We start from the raw sequence: 19,842 nt of genomic DNA, 5'->3' as shown, positions 1-19,842 counted from the left end.
GGTTAGCCAAATCTGAGCCTTACCACTCAGCTGTGTGTTATACAATGGAGCACATTATCATCTAAGCATTATGGTACTGCCATGGGATACTGAATGGGGATTTCATATTGTTTTATATCTGATCTTCTGCAGTAACCCTACTGTTTGAGATAGTGCATGACCCAGAAATACGAGATTCACAATAGTCACGAAGGCAGGTGATATCAAGAGAATACCTTAAAGTATTTGGTCAAATTCCAAAAATCTATCCTGGTTCTATAAACTTGAGAAGCTTTGTGAAGAAAGTGTAAATGTATCTATTCCACATCTGTGTACACTGTTGCCTAAGGGGAAAGAATGTTTAATATAACAGTCTATATAAAATAGGGACTCTTACCCTCTCCCTCTCCCTCTTCCCTCTATCTTACCACCTTTAGTCTATTATTATTTAAACTCCAAAAGCCTACCCAAAAGATTGTTTGGCAGAATAGACCATAATTGCAGTTTGTGTGTGGGCTTTTGTCCCAATCATAAATCCATGACCTCTGTTTTTTTTCTTCTTTTGGAATGCTTTTATTTTGCAACACACACAAAATACTTTCCACCTTGTGGAATGTGCTCATGTGATAAGTTATGGTTCTTCAGTGCTGCTGTTTCAAATCATTTTAATATAGAGTGGTCTTACCAATTCAATTTTCTTGGCATTGTGAAGAGATTTTCTGACCTTCATCTCACCTAATTGGCACAATAGAAACAACATTATGACCTCTTTCTATCCTTCACTTGCAACTGGCACAGGACTGAGTTTGTACACTTTTGACTAACCTGTAGATGGATCGTACCATGCATGTCATGTTTTTTTTTTTACTTTTAAAGGCAAATTCCTTTTTTGATAAGTACATGATTATTTTTATTATTATTATTTGTTTATTTAGCAGACGCCTTTATCCAAGGCGACTTACAGAGACTAGGGTGTGTGAACTATGCATCAGCTGCAGAGTCACTTACAATTACATCTCACCCGAAAGACGGAGCGCAAGGAGGTTAAGTGACTTGCTCAGGTTCACACAATGAGTCAGTGGCTGAGGTGGGATTTGAACCAGGGTCCTCCGGGTTACTTTTCTTTAACCACTGGACCAACAGTATAGAATATGGTGTGATTATAAACTTGTAATGTTTCCTTATCTCTAGGAATACATTTTATATCATAGTGGAGTTTTGTGTTTAAAACTACCATATAATTTAAAGTATTCAGACAAATTGTATTGTTTAATCTAACCAGTTTAAAAATGTTTTAGCTCAGAGCGGACACCTTTGTCCTCCAGAGGCCGGTAGCTCGCTGACAAAAAACGGCTCGGTCTGGCTCGGTCGTGGGTTCAGATGACATCCACTGAACCTTCAGATCTCCTGAGCTGTGTGGGGAATTGCTACGGCAAGGAGAGAAAAATAATTGGACATCCCGGAATTGGGGAGAAAATAATTGGGTATACAAAATAAAATTAAAAAATATATATATATTATTTAAATGATTTCACTGACGTTAGTAAATCTAACGGGTGGTTCGATTTATAAGATATTCAGTTCTGGGATGCCTGCACAATAGATGAAGGCGCATTTCTGTTATTACACCAGTAATCATTTAAAAGTTAAGTCTTCTGTGGAAGTTCAGCATGTATCATACAACATATATTGTGCACACACCCACAGAACTACAGTTGGCTTTTTCTCTCTGATAGTTAAATGAGAACAGTGTTAAGTCAGATAAAAAGATGACAGATGTTATGGCCTTTTTAACAGTGTTAGCATTTAATAACTGCAATACAGATAAGCATGTTTTGCTTAGGGATGAGGATATGATGCTCTCAGTGTTTTAATGAGGGTTTACTGTTTCCTGCAAGGAAAGCATAGCCAGGAGCAATGCCACACAACCTAGTTTTTTAATTTTTTATTTTGTCAGCAAATGCTTTTGTTTTTCAGAAAGCTTTCTGCTGTTACCAGCATATTATTCTAGTCAATGCCGCTAGTAATATACCAAATACTTCAGTAAAAAAAAAAAAAAAAAAAGTAATATAGCGCTTGGCACCACCTGGTGGGCAAGTATTGACATTGCTTGTGGGAACTCCTTGTCTGATTTTGATGTGGGGAGATAAAAAGTCAATTATCCATGTGTACTTTGATCCAGGCCATTTCATTTTTGTACTGCTTATTTAAAAGTCTGTCTTGAGTATAAATGTCTTTTATAGGTTTTATCAACTTGTACGGTTCAGCCTTAAAAAATCTTTCTCCCTGAGTATAAAATGGCCTGGACAAGCGAAAGATCATTCCAACCCAGGGATGGAGGTAAGATATAGCAGGCAGAAATAATGCACAAGACAGATCTGTAAGTCTAATCATGCTACATAGTTTAAAGACCATTTAATATACAACAAAACAGTCACCTTAAACTTTATGCAGGGTTAATTAATGGGAGAATGGTAACAAGCAAAATTTCAGGTTTGGTTTGGGACTCAGAACTTGGGTATAGTGAACAGGATCAAAACCAGGCAGCAACACTGAATTTCAGAAGATACCTGTTATTGGCCTTTGACCTGGAAAGTCAATAGTCTTTGTAGCGGAGGCAGTGTGGTCCAGTGGTTAAAGAAAATGGCTTGTAACCAGGAGGTCCCCGGTTCAAATCCCTCCTCAGCCACTGGCTCATTGTGTGATCCTGAGCAAGTCACTTAACCTCCTTGTGCTCCGTCTTTCGGGTGAGACGTAATTGTAAGTGACTCTGCAGCTGATGCATAGTTCACACACCCTAGTCCCTGTAAATCGGCTTGGACAAATGCGTCTGCTAAATAAACAAATAACAATAACAGAATAAAAGGACAAAGTGAATTAACCTGCTTCAACAAAGTATTAATTTAGCCCAAATGAACCCAGAAGATCCGTGAAACATTCCAGACAGTGAAACTGTAATCGGTTTGAGATTTTCTTTGATGTTCCATCCAATCCCCAACACAATTACACATTATAGAACGATTCCAGATTCATCTTTGATGTTTCCAGTTTATTTAAAAAATGCATCTAAGTTGTTTTTTCATGTATCACTGCAACAAAAAAAAATGTTGGGCTCATGAAAATTACTGCGCTATTATATATTCTTGATTTTAAAACATGATTTTATTAACATTTAGATCAATCAAAGACAAAATGAGCGTAGCTAGGCTTGCAGCAAGTCTGGTAATTTACGGTTGCAAAAAATTTCAAGGAGCTTCTCTTAACAGAGCCTAAAATAAAAACAAAACGCAAAGCTGTGCATACAACACGCACTACATCATTAGAAGAATGGAAGGTTTAGTGCGGAAAAAAATTAACCCCTTTGAGAAAGTACTCTATAGGAGACCTTAAACTATAACGTTATTTGATTAATGTGAACAAAAACGGAATATATCCCCCCCCCCCCCTCCTTGGTTTTGTATTTTTTTCTAACACAACTAGATCTCTCCCAGATTTTATTGTTACTCCGTTGATTGATTTTGCTGATGTCACTGGGGGCTGCGGCTATCTGAAAGTGGGAAGGTGCAGCTGGAATGTTGCCTAGGAGAAAGAAACTGCTGCTGCTTTTACCAGGCAGGACAGCAATGCTGGCGAGCAGAACGGGAATGCTAGTGAAGGGAGGACCCGGAACCTCCAGCAGCAGTCTCCTGGAATCATGTGGATGAGAAGGGACAGGCTTGTTGTGACTCTGATCCTAGCTACAGTTTTCATTGCTGATCTCTACTTTAACATCCTCCCCAAAGTGCAAGAGAAGTATTTTAACAACGACTGCACTTGTCAGGACTTCAAGAACACTGGTGAGAGTAACAGCAGCAGCAGGGATTACTGGCAGAACCCGTCCACTGACACCAGCCTTCCCATTATGAGTGAAGCTGGGACTCTGCTGTCTGCTCAAACACAAACTGGAGCTACTGGATCACAACTCCAGAGGCTTTTCTCCCACCCTCTGTATAATATACAGACTCCGGATCTGAGACCTGAGGAGTATTTGCTTCAGAGAGAAGAAACTCTGAACTATTATATAAGGAAAGTCTCAAGATGGAACAGGTAGGGGCTGTTGTTTCTATTTTCTAAGATTTCTACACATTCAGTAGATACTAGTGCATTTCTTATGTTAAGGGGTTGTTAGCAGTAATATGTGAGAAATGTGCCCCTGTAAACTATCTCACCACCCCTCTTAAACTTGCTCTATTAATCCCATACTAGCCAACAAATCTTGGTGTGCAGTTCCTCTTAAATTGTTCAGCAACCAAGAACTGCTGGTAAGAAAGATGAAAAACCTTTATAAATCAAAATATGAATACCTATGTGGCATTGAGGAAACTTTGCAAATGCTGGCTATAAATCATAGCAGAATAAGAATGCTAGCCAGATAGTGCTGGTGCATTTCAGGGCAGATGATGGAGATGATGGATGGCTTTACTGACAGCAGTATTTGCTGCATTAATCAGTGGATTACCATTCATCAGAAAACTGGAAACTATTAGAAAAATGTCTAATTCCACAATGTTAGCAATGTGGCTAAATGCCAAATGAGTCACAAAGTTCGACATTTCCGGCAAACAGTCAGAAATGATCTAGATAACTGGGGGGTAAGTGGCTTAGTGTATAGAATACTGTGTCCAGAATTGTGGATGATTAAAAATTAATAGTTAAAAGCCAGTAAAATGGATGTTTTGTTTCAACGTGCCACATGATTAATAAGCTTTCCCAGCATGGTTAAACCTTATTTGTTTTTAGCTCTTTTTTTCATTCCTTTGCTACAGTCAGCTATTTAAATCAGATCCCCTCAGACACTGTATCCCTGGCCATAACACACATTCAGACAGATTCCTGCGATTCTTGTGAAGGTGTACTGTGTCATTTTATCATTTGAAATCTTCAATAGCATTTTCTGGTTGTAATAATATACAGCTGAAAGGAACATACTGTACAGCATGTGTGCCTTCTGGAACGAAGCAACCTAGATATCTCCCATTTCAATTCATTTGCCAATTTAGCTGGAACAAAGTTTTACGAGATATTTTATAAAAGAGACACTTTATTGTCAGCTTAATAATGCCAATAGCTGACGCAAAATAGGATTCACACAGTCACTTTCTAACGGATGGGGTTTTTGGTAACATTGTATTTGAATCAGGCACTATGTAGCATTCATAACACCTTCATTTTTTTTAAATAGATCTCAATAAAAGAAAAGGTATTCATGTCTCTGACTTCTGGTTTGTGACAAATGTTCTGAATACATATATGTTATGTTGCTTTTCAAGTGTAATACTGCAATCAGAAGTTAATGAGGCCTGTTGACTCCCGCCATGTAATCTGGCCTTTTTCAGTAATTATTATTATTTATTTATCAGACGCCTTTATCCAAGGCGACTTACAGAGACTAGGGTGTGTGAACGATGCATCAGCTGCAGAGTCACTTACAATTACGTCTCACCCGAAAGACAGAGCACAAGGAGGTTAAGTGATTTACTCAGGGTCCACAATGTGTCAGTGGCTGAGGTGGGATTTGAACCGGGGACCTCCTGGTTACAAGCCCTTTTCTTTAACCACTGGACCACCCTAGAACTAATTGCCCTAGAACTCCTGAGAGAAACAAGGACAACACAGTTTTGTTGGCTTGTGTTTTTGTTTAGTTTTTTCCTGTAGTGCTTGCTGGCACTAAACCATTTCACAGAAAAGCAATTTAAACTTGTTCAAGGTCTAGAGACCATGGAAGATTTTTGCACATACCAAATCACATACCGAGACAGACGCAGATCAATTTGCCATTCTGAGAGGTTCACACAGCGGCCAGAATATCTAGCTATTGCCCATTATTTTCATAAGTCAAAGGGACAATAAATAAAGTTAGGTTATTACATTAGTAAGCTCTCTTTTCCAAAAAGTTTCACTTTAAAATTCAGGTACATTATACCGCCCTTACACTTTTGTGCCATTATTTAATGTTTGTTCTTATAAAAAATTATATGATTGTGTGTAACAGGCAGTGTTGCGTGATGCACTGCCGGCATGGATTCTGTCCCTCGTCGATGTGATGACATGAGGTTAAAAGCTCTAACACCACAAATGCTGATGAGCCAGGCTCTTTTGCATTGTGGTTAAGATGCTCCCTAGCCTCCATCCTGTTACTATTTGGGAAAAATAACTTTGTTAAATGCATGCTGCGAATGTAGAGCGTTCCGCCCTCGCAATCACAGATATGTGTGACAACTACATGTAGTAAATATTAGTAAATAGTAACTTCAGTGAACTTTATGTAGGCATACCTATATTTTGAAGTGTATCAAACCTTCCGAATCTACTGCCTGTCTGGGATGTTGCAACTACTTTAACCAGTTAAGCTATGAGGAAAAGCTCTGTAGCAAGCCACCAAGCAACACAGATGCTTATATAGCTTAAATATGGATGTTTGTCTTGGTGGGTCTTCTATAATTGGTATGATTATAGCAATTATACCAAGGTACTGACTATATGCACAGTCTTTATTTTGAATTCTGCTAAGGGAAGAAGGTTGGTTGGTAGTGGAATGTACATTATTCTCTCTGACGCCACGTAATCCTTTTCATGTTGAGTTTAGTCTTTTCTGACAGTCGGCCGTGTATAAAATTGGGCACACAAACAGCATTCCTGCTTGTGAAAACGTGTTGAAGTAGGAGCACCTGGTCATTATCTGACTCATTGCGTGGCTGTTAATTGGATTAAATAATAAACGTGTTGCAGCAGAAGTGGATTTCATGCAGTCTGTGGTATTGGGTCCTGTCAATATGTAATCACGTTTGCTGCCTAGACTTGCTGTAACCTACAATCAAATACCACACCAACTAAAGAATGCAACATTGTGTGAGCTACTTACTGGAATAAGATGTGTGTTGTAGCCACTCTGAATACGGTACTGTATTCCTTTTGAATGTCGAAATAAAGGAAGCATTCAGACAGGATAAACTTATCTACCAATCTCTTGGAGATTATTAATTCCTTCATATCAAATAAACTAAAAAGTACATTTTCAGGATGTATTGGACAAGGTGCCATTTTGCAGGAATTAGCAACACCATTGGCTGACACAGAGCATTATGTCACTTACACTCCGCCCACAGAAGCACATTCTCAGGTTCTGATTGGGGGAAAGCTTGGTTGTCTGTTTTTGATTGATAACAGATCCAGGGCCAGGCTGGCATCAATGACAAAATGCTAAAAGAAATTAATTTAAAACAACATATATTGTAACCCCCAGACTCTTACAAAACATTTTAGCAAGTGTTCCAAGAAAAGAAGCTGTTCATGTATTAGATTGTGGCACTGTATGTAACTTTCACAGGGAAGTTGTAAATGATTTAATGCAATGAATGCTAGGCAGAAACTTTTCTTACTATTTTGAATCTATTTTGAACACTTTCAATCACTCTGGCGGCTGTTTGGAGATAGGATGAAGATTATATCTTCAGCTAATGAAAATGTTTCTCATGCTAATTGATTTTAAAGCCTTGTTTCATCCATTTAACTAAATTGAATTTCATTTAACATTTTTTACAGACATCAGAGATACTACAACACAGCAGCCAATATTTCTGCTACAGTGCAAGTTGTCTCTTTTGAACCCGAGTCTAGCTGGGTAAAGTTCCACATGGGTATAAACCGGTACGCACTGTACTCCAGGGATGATCCCAACATCGATCAGCTGCTAAAAGACATGGGAAAAATAGATATAATAAATGCAGGTAAGACATTAAACCAAATTCAACTGCAGTTTAATCCTTATAATCCTTGATAAAATTAAGCAAAATGAGTTGAATCCAAAAGAGTGTGAAATCAGGTTTTCAAGGAAACCCCTTAATCTTTGATCTGGTAATTCTTTGTCATGTTTTGTAACTTGTGTGTGTGTGTAATACAGGTTACCAAAATCAGATTTTAGCAGACAGTATAAAAGACACAGCTATTATCTAGTAAGAAAAATGCATTTGATTTATAGCAGTAGTTAGCTTTAGATAAACATGTTAACAGGAAAGTAAAGCAGGACTGCTTTCTTTTGCAGATTATACTCAGGATGAGAAAATACTCAAAGGGATATGTGACTGCACTCAAGGTAATGACATTTCTTTGTTGTAAATAATACACATTATCTTAATAAAGGGGTTTGGGGAATTCATTTACACATATTTTCATACACACAAATACACCTTGATTAGTTTTAATGGGATAATTTGTTTTAAAATAATAAGTAAATACATTTAATTAAAAAAAATCTAGTATATTAAGTCCTTCAAAAATCAGACTGTTTTGATTAGTTTGATAGACAATACAGCCTCATGTTTTCTCCAATGAGTTTGGTCTGGTGCATGTCCCTCATTGTAAAGAAGACTTTCCCATGATCTCTCAGCCCGCTCATCAGCCCATAAACATGCATTGTACAAAAACACCCCACACTGCAACATCGGCAACATGGTTATGAGAATGAAGCACACAAAGATCTTCCAAGCCTGACAGTTCACCCTGACGAAACCCCAGTCACACTAGATTATAAAACCAGGCGGATTTGTGGACTGTTTTTATGTTGTTTTGAAAAACAGCTTTAACCACTGATCAGCCATATGTGTTACTTGGATTTTATTTCAGTACTTTTGATGTTCTCCTCAAATATTCTATGAAAACCATGAGCTGGTAAACAGCTGAGATGACAAATCTATTAGAGACAGCTCAAGTCTGGTGCCTGTGGCTTTCCTTTCCAGCTGAAGCTTTGACCATCATCAGCAGTGTGTCCTTTTAAAACAGCAGCTAGCAGCTTCAACACGTAACAGAAGCATGCAAGGCAAACTAAATCCCTCTCAATTGTAGATAAGCACATTCAGTTCCCTAAATAGTGTTTTACTTTTGATCTTCCTACTATAAGGTTAGAATGTTGATGGTACACCAGTATGCATTGCAGTTCAGTATACTGTCCATGTGTAAATGCACATAACTTTGCAAAAAGGAATATATTGTTTTTTGACTATATGCACTTTTATATAGCACCCTTTGTGCCCAACTTGCACAACTTCATTAAGAAAATATTAAAAGAGCTGGTGGTTAACCTAATCCAGCTACAAAAATGCACACAAAATCTGTTTTTAATCAAGACTTAAAAGATTCAAAGATGCTGGCATTCCTGATGTCAACAGGAATTCCATTAACAGGGACCATAACAAACTGAGGGCCTTGCATGCACTTTCAAGAAGCAGCCTTGGGTTTCTCAGAGAGTGGCTGGACACGTAGGTACAGAAGTCAGCCTTGGGTTTCTCAGGGTGGCTGGACACGTAGGTACAGAAGTCAGCCTTGGGTCTCTCAGAGAGTGGCTGGACACGTAGGTACAGAAGTCAGCCTTGGGTTTCTCAGAGAGTGGCTGGACACGTAAGTACAGAAGTCAGCCTTGGGTTTCTCAGGGTGGCTGGACACGTTGGTACAGAAGTCACCCTTGGGTCTCTTAGAGAGTGGCTGGACATGTAGGTACAGAAGTCAGTCTTGGGTCTCTCAGAGAGTGGCTGGACATGTAGGTACAGAAGTCAGCCTTGGGTTTCTCAAAGTGGATACATAGGTACAGTAGTCAGCAAGGCCTGGAGGTAAGGAGGCTCAGTACCCTATGTATGAAAATATACTGTACAGCAGTTCTGGAATAAACAAAATAACATCATTGTACTAGAAAATATTTCTTCCATTGATCATCAGCAATGCACACATCTCATTCAACTTTATTCTTTCTCTTACTCATTTATCTTCTACCCTTCTCTTGCTCATAACATTTTCACACTTTACTTAATTTCACAGGCTGACACATTTTCTAACTTTACTAAATTCTACACTTCCCCCTCTCTGTGTATGTGACAAATAGCCCTTAGTGATAATTGACCTATTCACACCTATATCACCTGAGGGTAGAGATCAAACCCAGGGGTATAGGAATGTGACACAAAATTAATTTCAACATTAAAGACACTGAGAAAGACTTCTTGGAGAAACATTTGTCAAGTATTTTTTAGTAACAAAACAAAGTTAAACATGTTTACCCATTTTTGCATGGACTGACTGTGAGATTTCATTTATTTTGGCCCCTCCTAGTTGTAAAGCCCAGTGGGCATCACTTGAAGCTATCTCTGAAGTTCCAGGACTTTGGCAAGGCCATGTTCAAACCCATGAGGTGAGTCTGTAGGTTCTTCCTGCTTTCTTGGGTGCTGTCAATGGGCCAGTGTGTCAATGTGTTGAGGTTATTAGCGGCGTATCATTCCATTGCAATACATGAACACAATTTAAAATGAATGCTTAGAACAAAAGCACATCCTTGAGAAATGCTGTACGTGCAATTATATTCGTCTCCAAGGTTTAACTGAATTATGAATTCCTACACCTTGGATGAGATACATTTTGTGTTAGCTTAAATATCCTCACTCTAAAACATTTTTACATCAACCATTTTTCTCCCAGACAGGAAAGAGATGAAGAAACACCAGAAGACTTTTTCTATTTCATCGACTTCCAAAGACACAACGCTGAAATAGCAGCTTTCCATTTGGACAGGTAAAGACTTGGTTTACCTAAAGTGTATAAACCCATGGTCTGCTCTGCTTTCTTCTGTCTGTCAGTGTCTCGTCCTTTTCTACATTTAAAGATATATAGTAGTACTGTAGAGACAATCGATCATCTTTATCAATTTTGTTATAAATGACATTTGCATGATTACTGTGCTTCCCATTTATAATGCTTTAGCTGGGAGTCGTAGTTAAGAGTTTGATTTATAACCAGATCACTGGTATAATGGGCCACTGTCTGTGTAAGTTCTCAATTAAATCTTGAATATACCTTAAATTAGCCTTACACTGACTCCACATACCATTAACTAAGGCCAGCAGCTATTTTTGAATGGCATATTTCTTAATATTACGTGATTAACACGACTATGAACACCTGTAAAACGCTATGATTCATTCAGTCATACAAACATTTTCTTTACCAAGATGCGATACAGAGACTTAGAGAAAACAAATAGGAAAACCAAAGTCTTTATATTGAATAAGTAGTCGCTTGCGGTTGGAATAATTACATTTGGGATAAAGATTAGTATCCTTATTGCAGCCAGCATAAGGCATACCCACAGAGCTTACAGAATCCTCAATCAGAGCACAAAATATGACGGCTTTCACTGTTGTTGCCACAGCCCTCTTGAGTATTTGGGCTTCCTGATTCCTTCTTGCCATTGTGTTTTTAACTGTGTGCCTACTGTAGTATCAATTGCAACTCCCCTCTATTTTTTTCTTTTTATTGGATTTCCATTATTTTGTTTTACTGTTTTAATTACGCCTTTGGAAACAAATAAACCTGCCCTCCTCCTGACACTGTTAGTCTTTTCAGTAAAACCTCTGCTGATTGAAAAATGGGTTCTATTGAGACCTGTAGGACATTTTGCCTGTTTGACATTCATTTTGCTATTAATGTAGGAAGTAAGTACATGTCACTTCAGCAGGACATGTGATACAGTACTGTAGGCAGCATTTTGGCCGAATAGAATGACCAGCTGTATCCATTTATGAACCACCACTTCTGGAAGCAGTTTTTATTACATTTTTATAAGTGATAAAAGTGAACCCCAACAAATACAGTCCAGCACCTCTGCTAATAATGTTTTTTTACAAGGCAAAAGTTATTACTAATGAACAACACAGTCTATTAAGAATTAAGAATGTAACTTTTTATATATACTCGTAACTGCTAACCGAAACATAATTGGCTTCAACTTTTTTGTTGGATAGAGATCCTTTGGGAGTCTTCTGCAAAAGAAATTAAGAATCTGCAATAATATAATTAGCCTGGAACAGACGAAACTATGATGAAAGTAGATAGGAGGCTGTGTGGTTCAGTGGTTAAAGAAAAGGGCTTGTAACCACGAGGTCCCCTGTTCAAATCCCACCTCAGCCACTGACTCATTGTGTGATCCTGAACAAGTCACTTAACCTCCTTGTGCTCCGTCTTTCAGGTGAGATGTAATTGTAAGTGACTCTGCAGCTGATGCATAGTTCACAAACCCTAGTCTCTGTAAGTTGCCTTGGATAAAGGCGTCTGCTAAATAAACAAATAATAATAGGTATAATTCTCAATATGTTTCTAAAAATCATGCTGAATGTACTATGCTAAACTCATACTGTACACAGCCTTAAAATGGCCGTTCTTAACAGAAATAGTCAGATATGTTCCAGGGCAACAATTTCCAGAGGCAGCATTTGAGTTATTTAGACCACCTACCAGCTGTTTTGCTACTTTACTAGTACATACCAGTACTTTTAATTCACCAACACTAATAAGTATATACATCACCGCCACCTGACAAGAAAATACATCCTCAAACTAATCATGGATTAGGTATAAGACAGGTCTAAAGTTGCCCTGAACCATCAAGTCCCATATTACACTGGAGAAGACTTAAGTGAGGGAGGGGGAGGTTCCTTCCTTTGCTAATTTGTTTGTTGTTTCCCTGAAGAATCCTAGACTTCCGCAGAGTGCCTCCTGTGGTTGGGAGGTTTATTAATGTCACCAAAGAAATTCTCCACACCACAAGAAGTGAAGACTTGAAGAGTGTATTCTTCACATCCCCAGGTATGAAGGCCATTGCTGACATAAATTCCAAAAAAATCCCTGTGAAGAAAGAATGTCTGTATCTGAGGGGCTACTGAATCTTTAAACTTAACCAGATTTTATTGCAGAATAACTAATTAAATGTATAATTATATTTGTAAAATACCACTATATGGAAATGCATTATACAGATACAGTAAATGAAAATGTACACAGTAAGGTATAGACAGAGATGACAAAGTGAAGTGTATATTTAATTTTAGTGTGCATGATCTACCCATTAAAGATTGCTATCAGTGTGCTGTATTTAATTGCACTGCTTTCTCCATTTCTCCTCACAGCGAACAACATGTGTTTCTTTGCAAAGTGTCTGTACGTGTGCAAGACGGAGTACGCCGTGTGTGGAAACCCTGATATGCTGGAGGGCTCCCTGTCTGCCTACATGCCAGGGCTGACCCTCGCTCCCCGTCTCTCCATCCCCAACCCCTGGATTAGGTCCTACACCTTCGCTAACAAAGAGGAGTAAGGACTTGCACAGCTGCACACTTAACAAACGCTATTAGTCAAGAAGAATTTGGTCAGATGGCCTTGTGTTATCCAGGGGAAAAACCCTTGTACATTGGTCTAGTTTGAATTTGTTTACCCAGGATACTGGAAGATTGCGTAATAAATACTTTAAAAAAAATAACTGTAGGTTATGGACAACCACCAAAATTCCCATTACTATATTATGAGATTGGGCATTTACTATATTATGAGATTGGGCATTTCATTTAAAAAAACTATCCATCAGACGGTGTGCAACGTTCAAAGCCAATATAAATAAAATGCTGGCAGTAAGCAAACACTGCATCTGTATTCTTCTTCTTCAGATGGGAGGTGAATCCACACTACTGCGACACTGTCAAACAGTTCTACCCTTACAACTCTGGCAACAGACTGCTGAATATCATTGACATGGCCATATTTGACTTCTTAACAGGTAAATAACAATGTGAAAACTTTTGTTATTCCTTCCTACCTTACTCTAGAATGAATCCAAAGTTTTACATTGCTATAGCCAAGACCTCTTCTGGAGACATGTTATGTAATGCCTTTATAAAGCAGTCCTAATTCTCCAGCAATGATTCAATTGTCTTTCTGTGTCTTTTTCTTTTAGGAAATATGGACCGACATCATTATGAGATCTTCACCAAGTTTGGGGATGATGGGTTTCTGCTTCATTTTGATAATGCACGAGGGTAAGACAGTGTGTCTGTAAAGCTGGCTGTCACCAACTCAAGGTGTAAGCTATATAAAAATGTTAAGACATCCTTTCCTAAATGGGAACTGTTAAAATGTATTTCAGGTTTGGGAGGCATTCCCGAGACGAAATCTCTATCCTTGCCCCCCTGACTCAGTGCTGCATGTAAGTATTGTCTTTAGTGGTGGATATATTTAAACTATAAAGAGCACTGCTAAAATAAATCAATGGTGTATTTAAAGGATGGGAAAATGACCCCTTTCCATGTGGAGTAGATGGTAGGTATGGAGATAAAGGAGGTCTGGGTCTCCCAAGAAGTGGGCGGTAACACAGAAATAAATCTGTTTCAGGGCACTACACTTGCCCTTCCCTTTCAGAGAAACACTGAAACTCTCTTTTAAAACAAACATCCAGACAACAGGAAAGTAGTAAGGGATACGTATGAATACTGTGCTATGCTAGGTAAGAATATATATATATATATATATATATATATATATATATATATATATATATATATATATATATATATATACAGCTCTGGAAAGAATTAAGAGACCACTGCAAAATTATCAGTTTCTCTGGTTTTACTATTTATAGGTATGTGTTTGGGTAAAATGAACATTTTTGTTTTATTCTATAAACTACTGACAACATTTCTCCCAAATTCCAAATAAAAATATTGTCATTTAGAGCATTTATTTGCAGAAAATGACAACTGGTCAAAATAACAAAAAAGATGCAGTGTTGTCAGACCTCGAATAATGCAAAGAAAATAAGTTCATATTCATTTTTAAACAACACAATACTAATGTTTTAACTTAGGAAGAGTTCAGAAATCAATATTTGGTGGAATAACCCTGATTTTCAAGCACAGCTTTCATGCATCTTGGCATGCTCTCCACCAGTCTTTCACATTGATGTTGGGTGACTTTATGCCACTCCTGGCACAAAAATTCAAGCAGCTCGGCTTTGTTTGATGGCTTGTGACCATCCATCTTCCTCTTGATCACATTCCAGAGATTTTCAATGGGGTTCAGGTCTGGAGATTGGGCTGGCCATGACAGGGTCTTGATCTGGTGGTCCTCCATCCACACCTCGATTGACCTGGCTGTGTGGCATGGAGCATTGTCCTGCTGGAAAAACCAATCCTCAGAGTTGGGGAACATTGTCAGAGCAGAAGGAAGCAAGTTTTCTTCCAGGACAACCTTGTACTTGGCTTGATTCATGCGTCCTTCACAAAGACAAATCTGCCCGATTCCAGCCTTGCTGAAGCACCCCCAGATGAGTCCAGTTTTCAGCTTTGCCCAACACCTGGTCGTCTAATGGTTAGAAGGAGACCTGGAGAGGCCTACAAGCCACAGTGTCTCGCACCCACTGTGAAATGTGGTGGAGGATCGTGATGATCTGGGGGTGCTTCAGCAAGGCTGGAATTGGGCAGCTTTGGCATGAATCAAGCCAAGTACAAGGCCCAATCTCCAGACCTGAACCCCATTGAAAACCTCTGGAATGTGATCAAGAGGAAGATGGATGGTCACAAGCCATCAAACAAAGCCAAGCTGCTTGAATTTTTGCGCCAGGAGTGGCATAAAGTCACCCAACATCAATGTGAAAGACTGGTGGAGAGCATGCAATCTTTGGTATGAGTTGAAGAAGGCTGGTGCACAAGAGTCCTCAGAATTTTAATGAACAGGAACAAATTTGCATTGAAGAATTATCAAAAATCACTAATGATTTATGCCAAAAGCTCATTGACAAATATCCTAATCGTTTTAAAGAGGTTATTATTGCTAAAGGTGCCTCAACTAGCTATTAATTTTATTTTCCTTGTCAGGGTATGAATACTTTTGAATTAGCATTTTTTGAGTTTTGCAAAAAAAATTGCTGAAGTAATTGTAGATCAATTTCTATCTACAAAAACAAAACGTTTGTTACAAAAGATTTTTCCTATAATTATTTGTTTTCTAGAAATTTATAGAAATTATACATTTCCACTGGGGTATATAAACTTTTGCCTACAAATGTACATATTCTTTGGTTATTGCACCTTTTGAAGGGAAATTATTTATACACAAAACTAGAACTTTATTGCTATTGAGACCAGGGGTGGTTTAGGACCTGGACAGAGGTTTAATTGGTTTTATTAAACAATGAGGACCTGGACTGGAAGGACTCTTATTGACACTCTTAATGTTGATCTCCTGGCAGAGTCAAGCGGTCGACGCTGCTGCGCTTGAAGCTGCTGTCCCAGGCGGAGTTCAGACTCAGTGATGTGATGCGGGAGTCCCTGCTCCGCGACAACCTCCCCCCCGTACTGACTGAGCCGCACCTTCTCGCGCTCGACCGCCGGCTGCAGCGCATCCTCAAGGCCGTGCAGAAGTGCGTCAAGAAGTACGGCGAGCCCCACGTGGTGGCCGAGGACATCACTGAGACACAGCAACACGGACACGTAATTGCGAGGTAGCACACCGAGGAGGAGGAGGAGGAGGAGGAGGAGGAGGAGACTCTTGAAGATGGCTGGAAAAGAAAAGCACTGGATAATTTAAAGAATATTTTATTTGAATTTTGGGCAAGGGTGCAGTTTAGTGGTTGCAATCAGTCTTATCCTTATTACACTCCCTTGCAAATAGGGCTACCGTATAACTCCATGTTCAGTGGGACAGTTCAGGCTTTTCAGTTGTTATCGTAATACATTCTAGTATGTTTTACTTGTTTCTTTTCTTTAAGAGAAGCAGGACTACACTTACCAGAATGCATTGGGGTGTGAGGTAAAAAGTCTGAACTTTTCCAGTGAACATGGAGTCATATGGTAACCCCACCTGCAAACCCAACCTTTTCAAACACTTCCCAAGGGTTATAATGCTTAAACCCCAGTGCATTCTAAATTAATTTCATATTTATTTAAAACAGGTTCTTGACACCCTACCTCCTTAATACGTAACCAGAAAGCTCTGCTAAACAAATGATATTTTATTACAACACTATTTGTGCCTTCTAAATTGCACTGAAAAATGTTACTTCTGAGTTGTCATTCACAAAAGATAATGTCCCCAGAAATCTTGTTTTGAAAACTTGAAAAGTTTTGTGAGCCTTATGTTTTGCCTTTTTTACTTAATAAATGCAATTCAAATTTACAGCTGTTCAAATAATAAAAAAGATGAAAAAATGTGGCCGCTTTGATAAATGTTAGCATTTATGCAAGATTCAGGGGGCGGGCGTAGGAGTTGCTTAATTAATGTCTATCATTATTAACTCTCTATTTAAAGCACAATCTTATGCACTTCCCGTCTAGTGTTTTTGTTTTGTCCTCCTCCTCCTTCTCCTCCTGTCCAGCACTGGACAATATACTCATAGACCTCTCCTGATCAAATCAATAGGTTTCACAGCAGCCTCAGAGCAACGTATTCTTTATCCTCTCAGGTTCTACAGCGGCCTCAGATCTATGCATTCTTTATCTCTGCCCAAAGGCAGCCCCATCTTCGTCTCAATCTAACCGCCTTAACACTCAAAGACCAGTATCACTACCGATGGCAGCCCACCATTCACTATTACAGATCTCTGCTCTCTACAGCTGGGCTTCTGCACACTACTGACAGTACTCCATCGTTTACTTCCTTAGATCTCTGCCCTGTTCAGCAGATCCCACTCTCTACTTAATCACTCCTCACTACAGCAGATCTCGGCTCCCTCTTCAGATCTACTTACTGTTGCAGCACGCAAAAGTTGCTTTAGTTTAAATCTGCAACTGCCCTCCTCCAGACCTTCCAACGCTCCAGCTTGCCTCCAATTACTCGGATTGTGGTATCCATTTCTGCTTGACTTCCTCAGAAATCTAGTCATATTCCATTCCAAGCAGACATGATAGTAGCAAACCGCTGATCGATCCCGTATTAACGAACACATAGGATGCTCCTCTCCAAAACCGGCCTTTTTCCCCAACCTTATAACCCCCCAAACCCCCCCCCCTCATTCAGTTGGGATCGAAGCAGCTACTTTCAAAGCCAACATCAATCTCCGTCTAATCAAAACATGGGGCGCCAATCCTCTGCAATAATCAATTTATACATCCATTCATCCCATACCGACATAGTAATAGTCCATCAAAGACTAGTCAGCATGCCCAGAGTGGGGGCCACCAGAGGTTTTCTCCTTCTAGGAAGGGTTTTTTTTCCTCTCCACTTAGCGGCAGGTAATCACATAACCAAACCACACTAACACTATTTTAACCTCTCCAGTTTGTCTCGTGTGTCCTTTCCTTTCGGTCTTTTCCAGCTATTTCTTTTGTTATGTACTAGCGCGTCTCCTGTTGTTTGTCTCACGGTGGGGTTTCTGCAGGGAGCCAGGGGCCCATTCTTTGGGGGGCAAGTGAGTCTCACTTCCTCAACCTCAGGTCTGCTTCAGCGACCTCGTCCTCGCTCTGGGGGGTTGTCACCGCTGTCAGAGGGGACCCCCAGCCACACTATCCTGTCGCAGCTCATGCGCTAATCTTACCTCGTCACCGGAGGCTGTTCTATTTCCCTCGGGACGTGACCCACTTTACGCTCTCAGTGCCGAGTCCCAGAATAACCCATATCTCTTTGTTGCAAGTTCCCTGTGGGATGCCTCTCTGCTCCCGGCTTCAGAGGCCTGTGCCTCACCTCGTCCGAGGGCAGCACCAGATCAGTCAGGGAACCCTTTTATATCTCTCCTTTCAGGTCCTGATTCATTAGACTTTCCTTTGCCCCGAGAGGCGCCTCTGCCGAGTCAGAGCCCTTTTATGTGTTTTCAGATACTCGAGGCTTCAGCCTTCAACCAAGTCCGGGGTCCTACATAAAGGCGGCTCATCGGTCGGGGATCTCTTACCATCCTAACTTCAAATCCAGGCCCCTTCAAGCCTGTCTCAAAGTCCAGGCCATCGACTCACCTTCTATTCTAAGTCTGGGCTCTCTTTGTCCCACTTACAAGCTTGTTTCTGCTTCCTTTATTCTATCCTTACAGCCTCAACAAACGCCCCATGAAATGTTTAAAAAAACAGCACTTGCTAGCTGTCATATTTTAGAAATCAATGTTGCCAAAGTTATGCTAGTGCATAGCTCTAATACCACCTCTAGATTGTGAATATGTTAACTTAAATTGACTTGGTTGCAACTTTTGAATGGTGCTGGATTTTGTCCCTCTCCCTTAGACATAAAGTAAACCTTTAATGCATGGTTGATGCAAGATGCCTCCGAGGTATACAGAACCAAAAATAACTAGGTCAGACATTTAATTTAAAGACTTCTTACTGAGGTTGGAGCACCGGTGTTTACCAGTCACAAAGAACCCTTTGTTTATGATAATGTCCTATAATTGACAGCAAAACAGAGACACATCCACAAATACAGCTAGGCTACTAGAATAATGTGTTACATCACGATGTTGAAAGTGTGTGTACTTGTGTATCAGAATAAAATGTGCTATATTTATTGATTCTTTATTTCCCCCTTTCCCATATAAATAGAATTACAAAAAACAATTAAACATTGAGATTGTCAACAAAATAAACAGAAATGTAAAACTGAGGTCCAATGATTAAACTAAGTCTGCCATGCAAGTTTGGTACTGAACATTTGAATTGCAGTGCCATCTACTGGACTGACAATGCAATCATTTAGCTTGCACTGTAAACACAACTGGCTTGCAACTTGCCGTCAAGGACCAAGCACTTCAGAATATTCATAAATGTGTTATTTTTGATGGCATTTTTGTTTCTCATACTCTTTGTAGCACTCAAAGTGATCACAAATTAAAACACACACTGTTCCCAAAATATATGCAAATTGAATCACAAAATTAAATCTATGAAGCCAAAACACACATTCTCGACCTTAAGTTCTCTGAAGGAGTTTGAAGCAGTATTAATTTGAGGTTTGGTCTTGTAACTCCCTAGTGAGAAAGTGCTACAACAGATGCTTCTATGTTTGTATACAACCCTTGAAAATACAACAATTAAAAAACAT

General features: G+C 39.3%; 1 protein-coding gene across 1 annotated transcript; it reads left to right on the top strand.

Moving 5' to 3' along the window:
- Nucleotides 1–3,600: 3,600 nt before the first annotated feature.
- On the top strand, nucleotides 3,601–19,803 carry fam20a (FAM20A golgi associated secretory pathway pseudokinase). The gene is made up of 11 exons (XM_034040981.3): nucleotides 3,601–4,065; nucleotides 7,561–7,745; nucleotides 8,060–8,110; nucleotides 10,117–10,195; nucleotides 10,480–10,572; nucleotides 12,527–12,642; nucleotides 12,963–13,143; nucleotides 13,494–13,603; nucleotides 13,781–13,862; nucleotides 13,970–14,029; nucleotides 16,073–19,803. The coding sequence occupies exons 1-11, from the start codon at nucleotides 3,674–3,676 to the stop codon at nucleotides 16,326–16,328; spliced, it is 1,605 nt and encodes a 534-aa protein (XP_033896872.3). The 5' UTR covers nucleotides 3,601–3,673; the 3' UTR covers nucleotides 16,329–19,803.
- Nucleotides 19,804–19,842: the final 39 nt, after the last annotated feature.

This window comes from Acipenser ruthenus, chromosome 19 (genome assembly GCF_902713425.1).
Source record: "Acipenser ruthenus chromosome 19, fAciRut3.2 maternal haplotype, whole genome shotgun sequence".
Taxonomy (NCBI): Eukaryota; Metazoa; Chordata; class Actinopteri; order Acipenseriformes; family Acipenseridae; genus Acipenser; species Acipenser ruthenus.
Note: the sequence above shows the minus strand (reverse complement) of the source record. Positions and strands in the feature narration are given on the sequence as shown.

Bases quoted from the DNA above. Each gene is read 5' to 3' on its own strand.
- fam20a (XM_034040981.3), top strand. From the start codon at position 3,674: ATGTGGATGAGAAGGGACAGGCTTGTTGTGACTCTGATCCTAGCTACA. The intron at 7,746-8,059 runs GTAAGACATTAA...TTTCTTTTGCAG, and splicing joins AATAGATATAATAAATGCAG to ATTATACTCAGGATGAGAAA. The intron at 14,030-16,072 runs GTAAGTATTGTC...ATCTCCTGGCAG, and splicing joins CCCCTGACTCAGTGCTGCAT to AGTCAAGCGGTCGACGCTGC.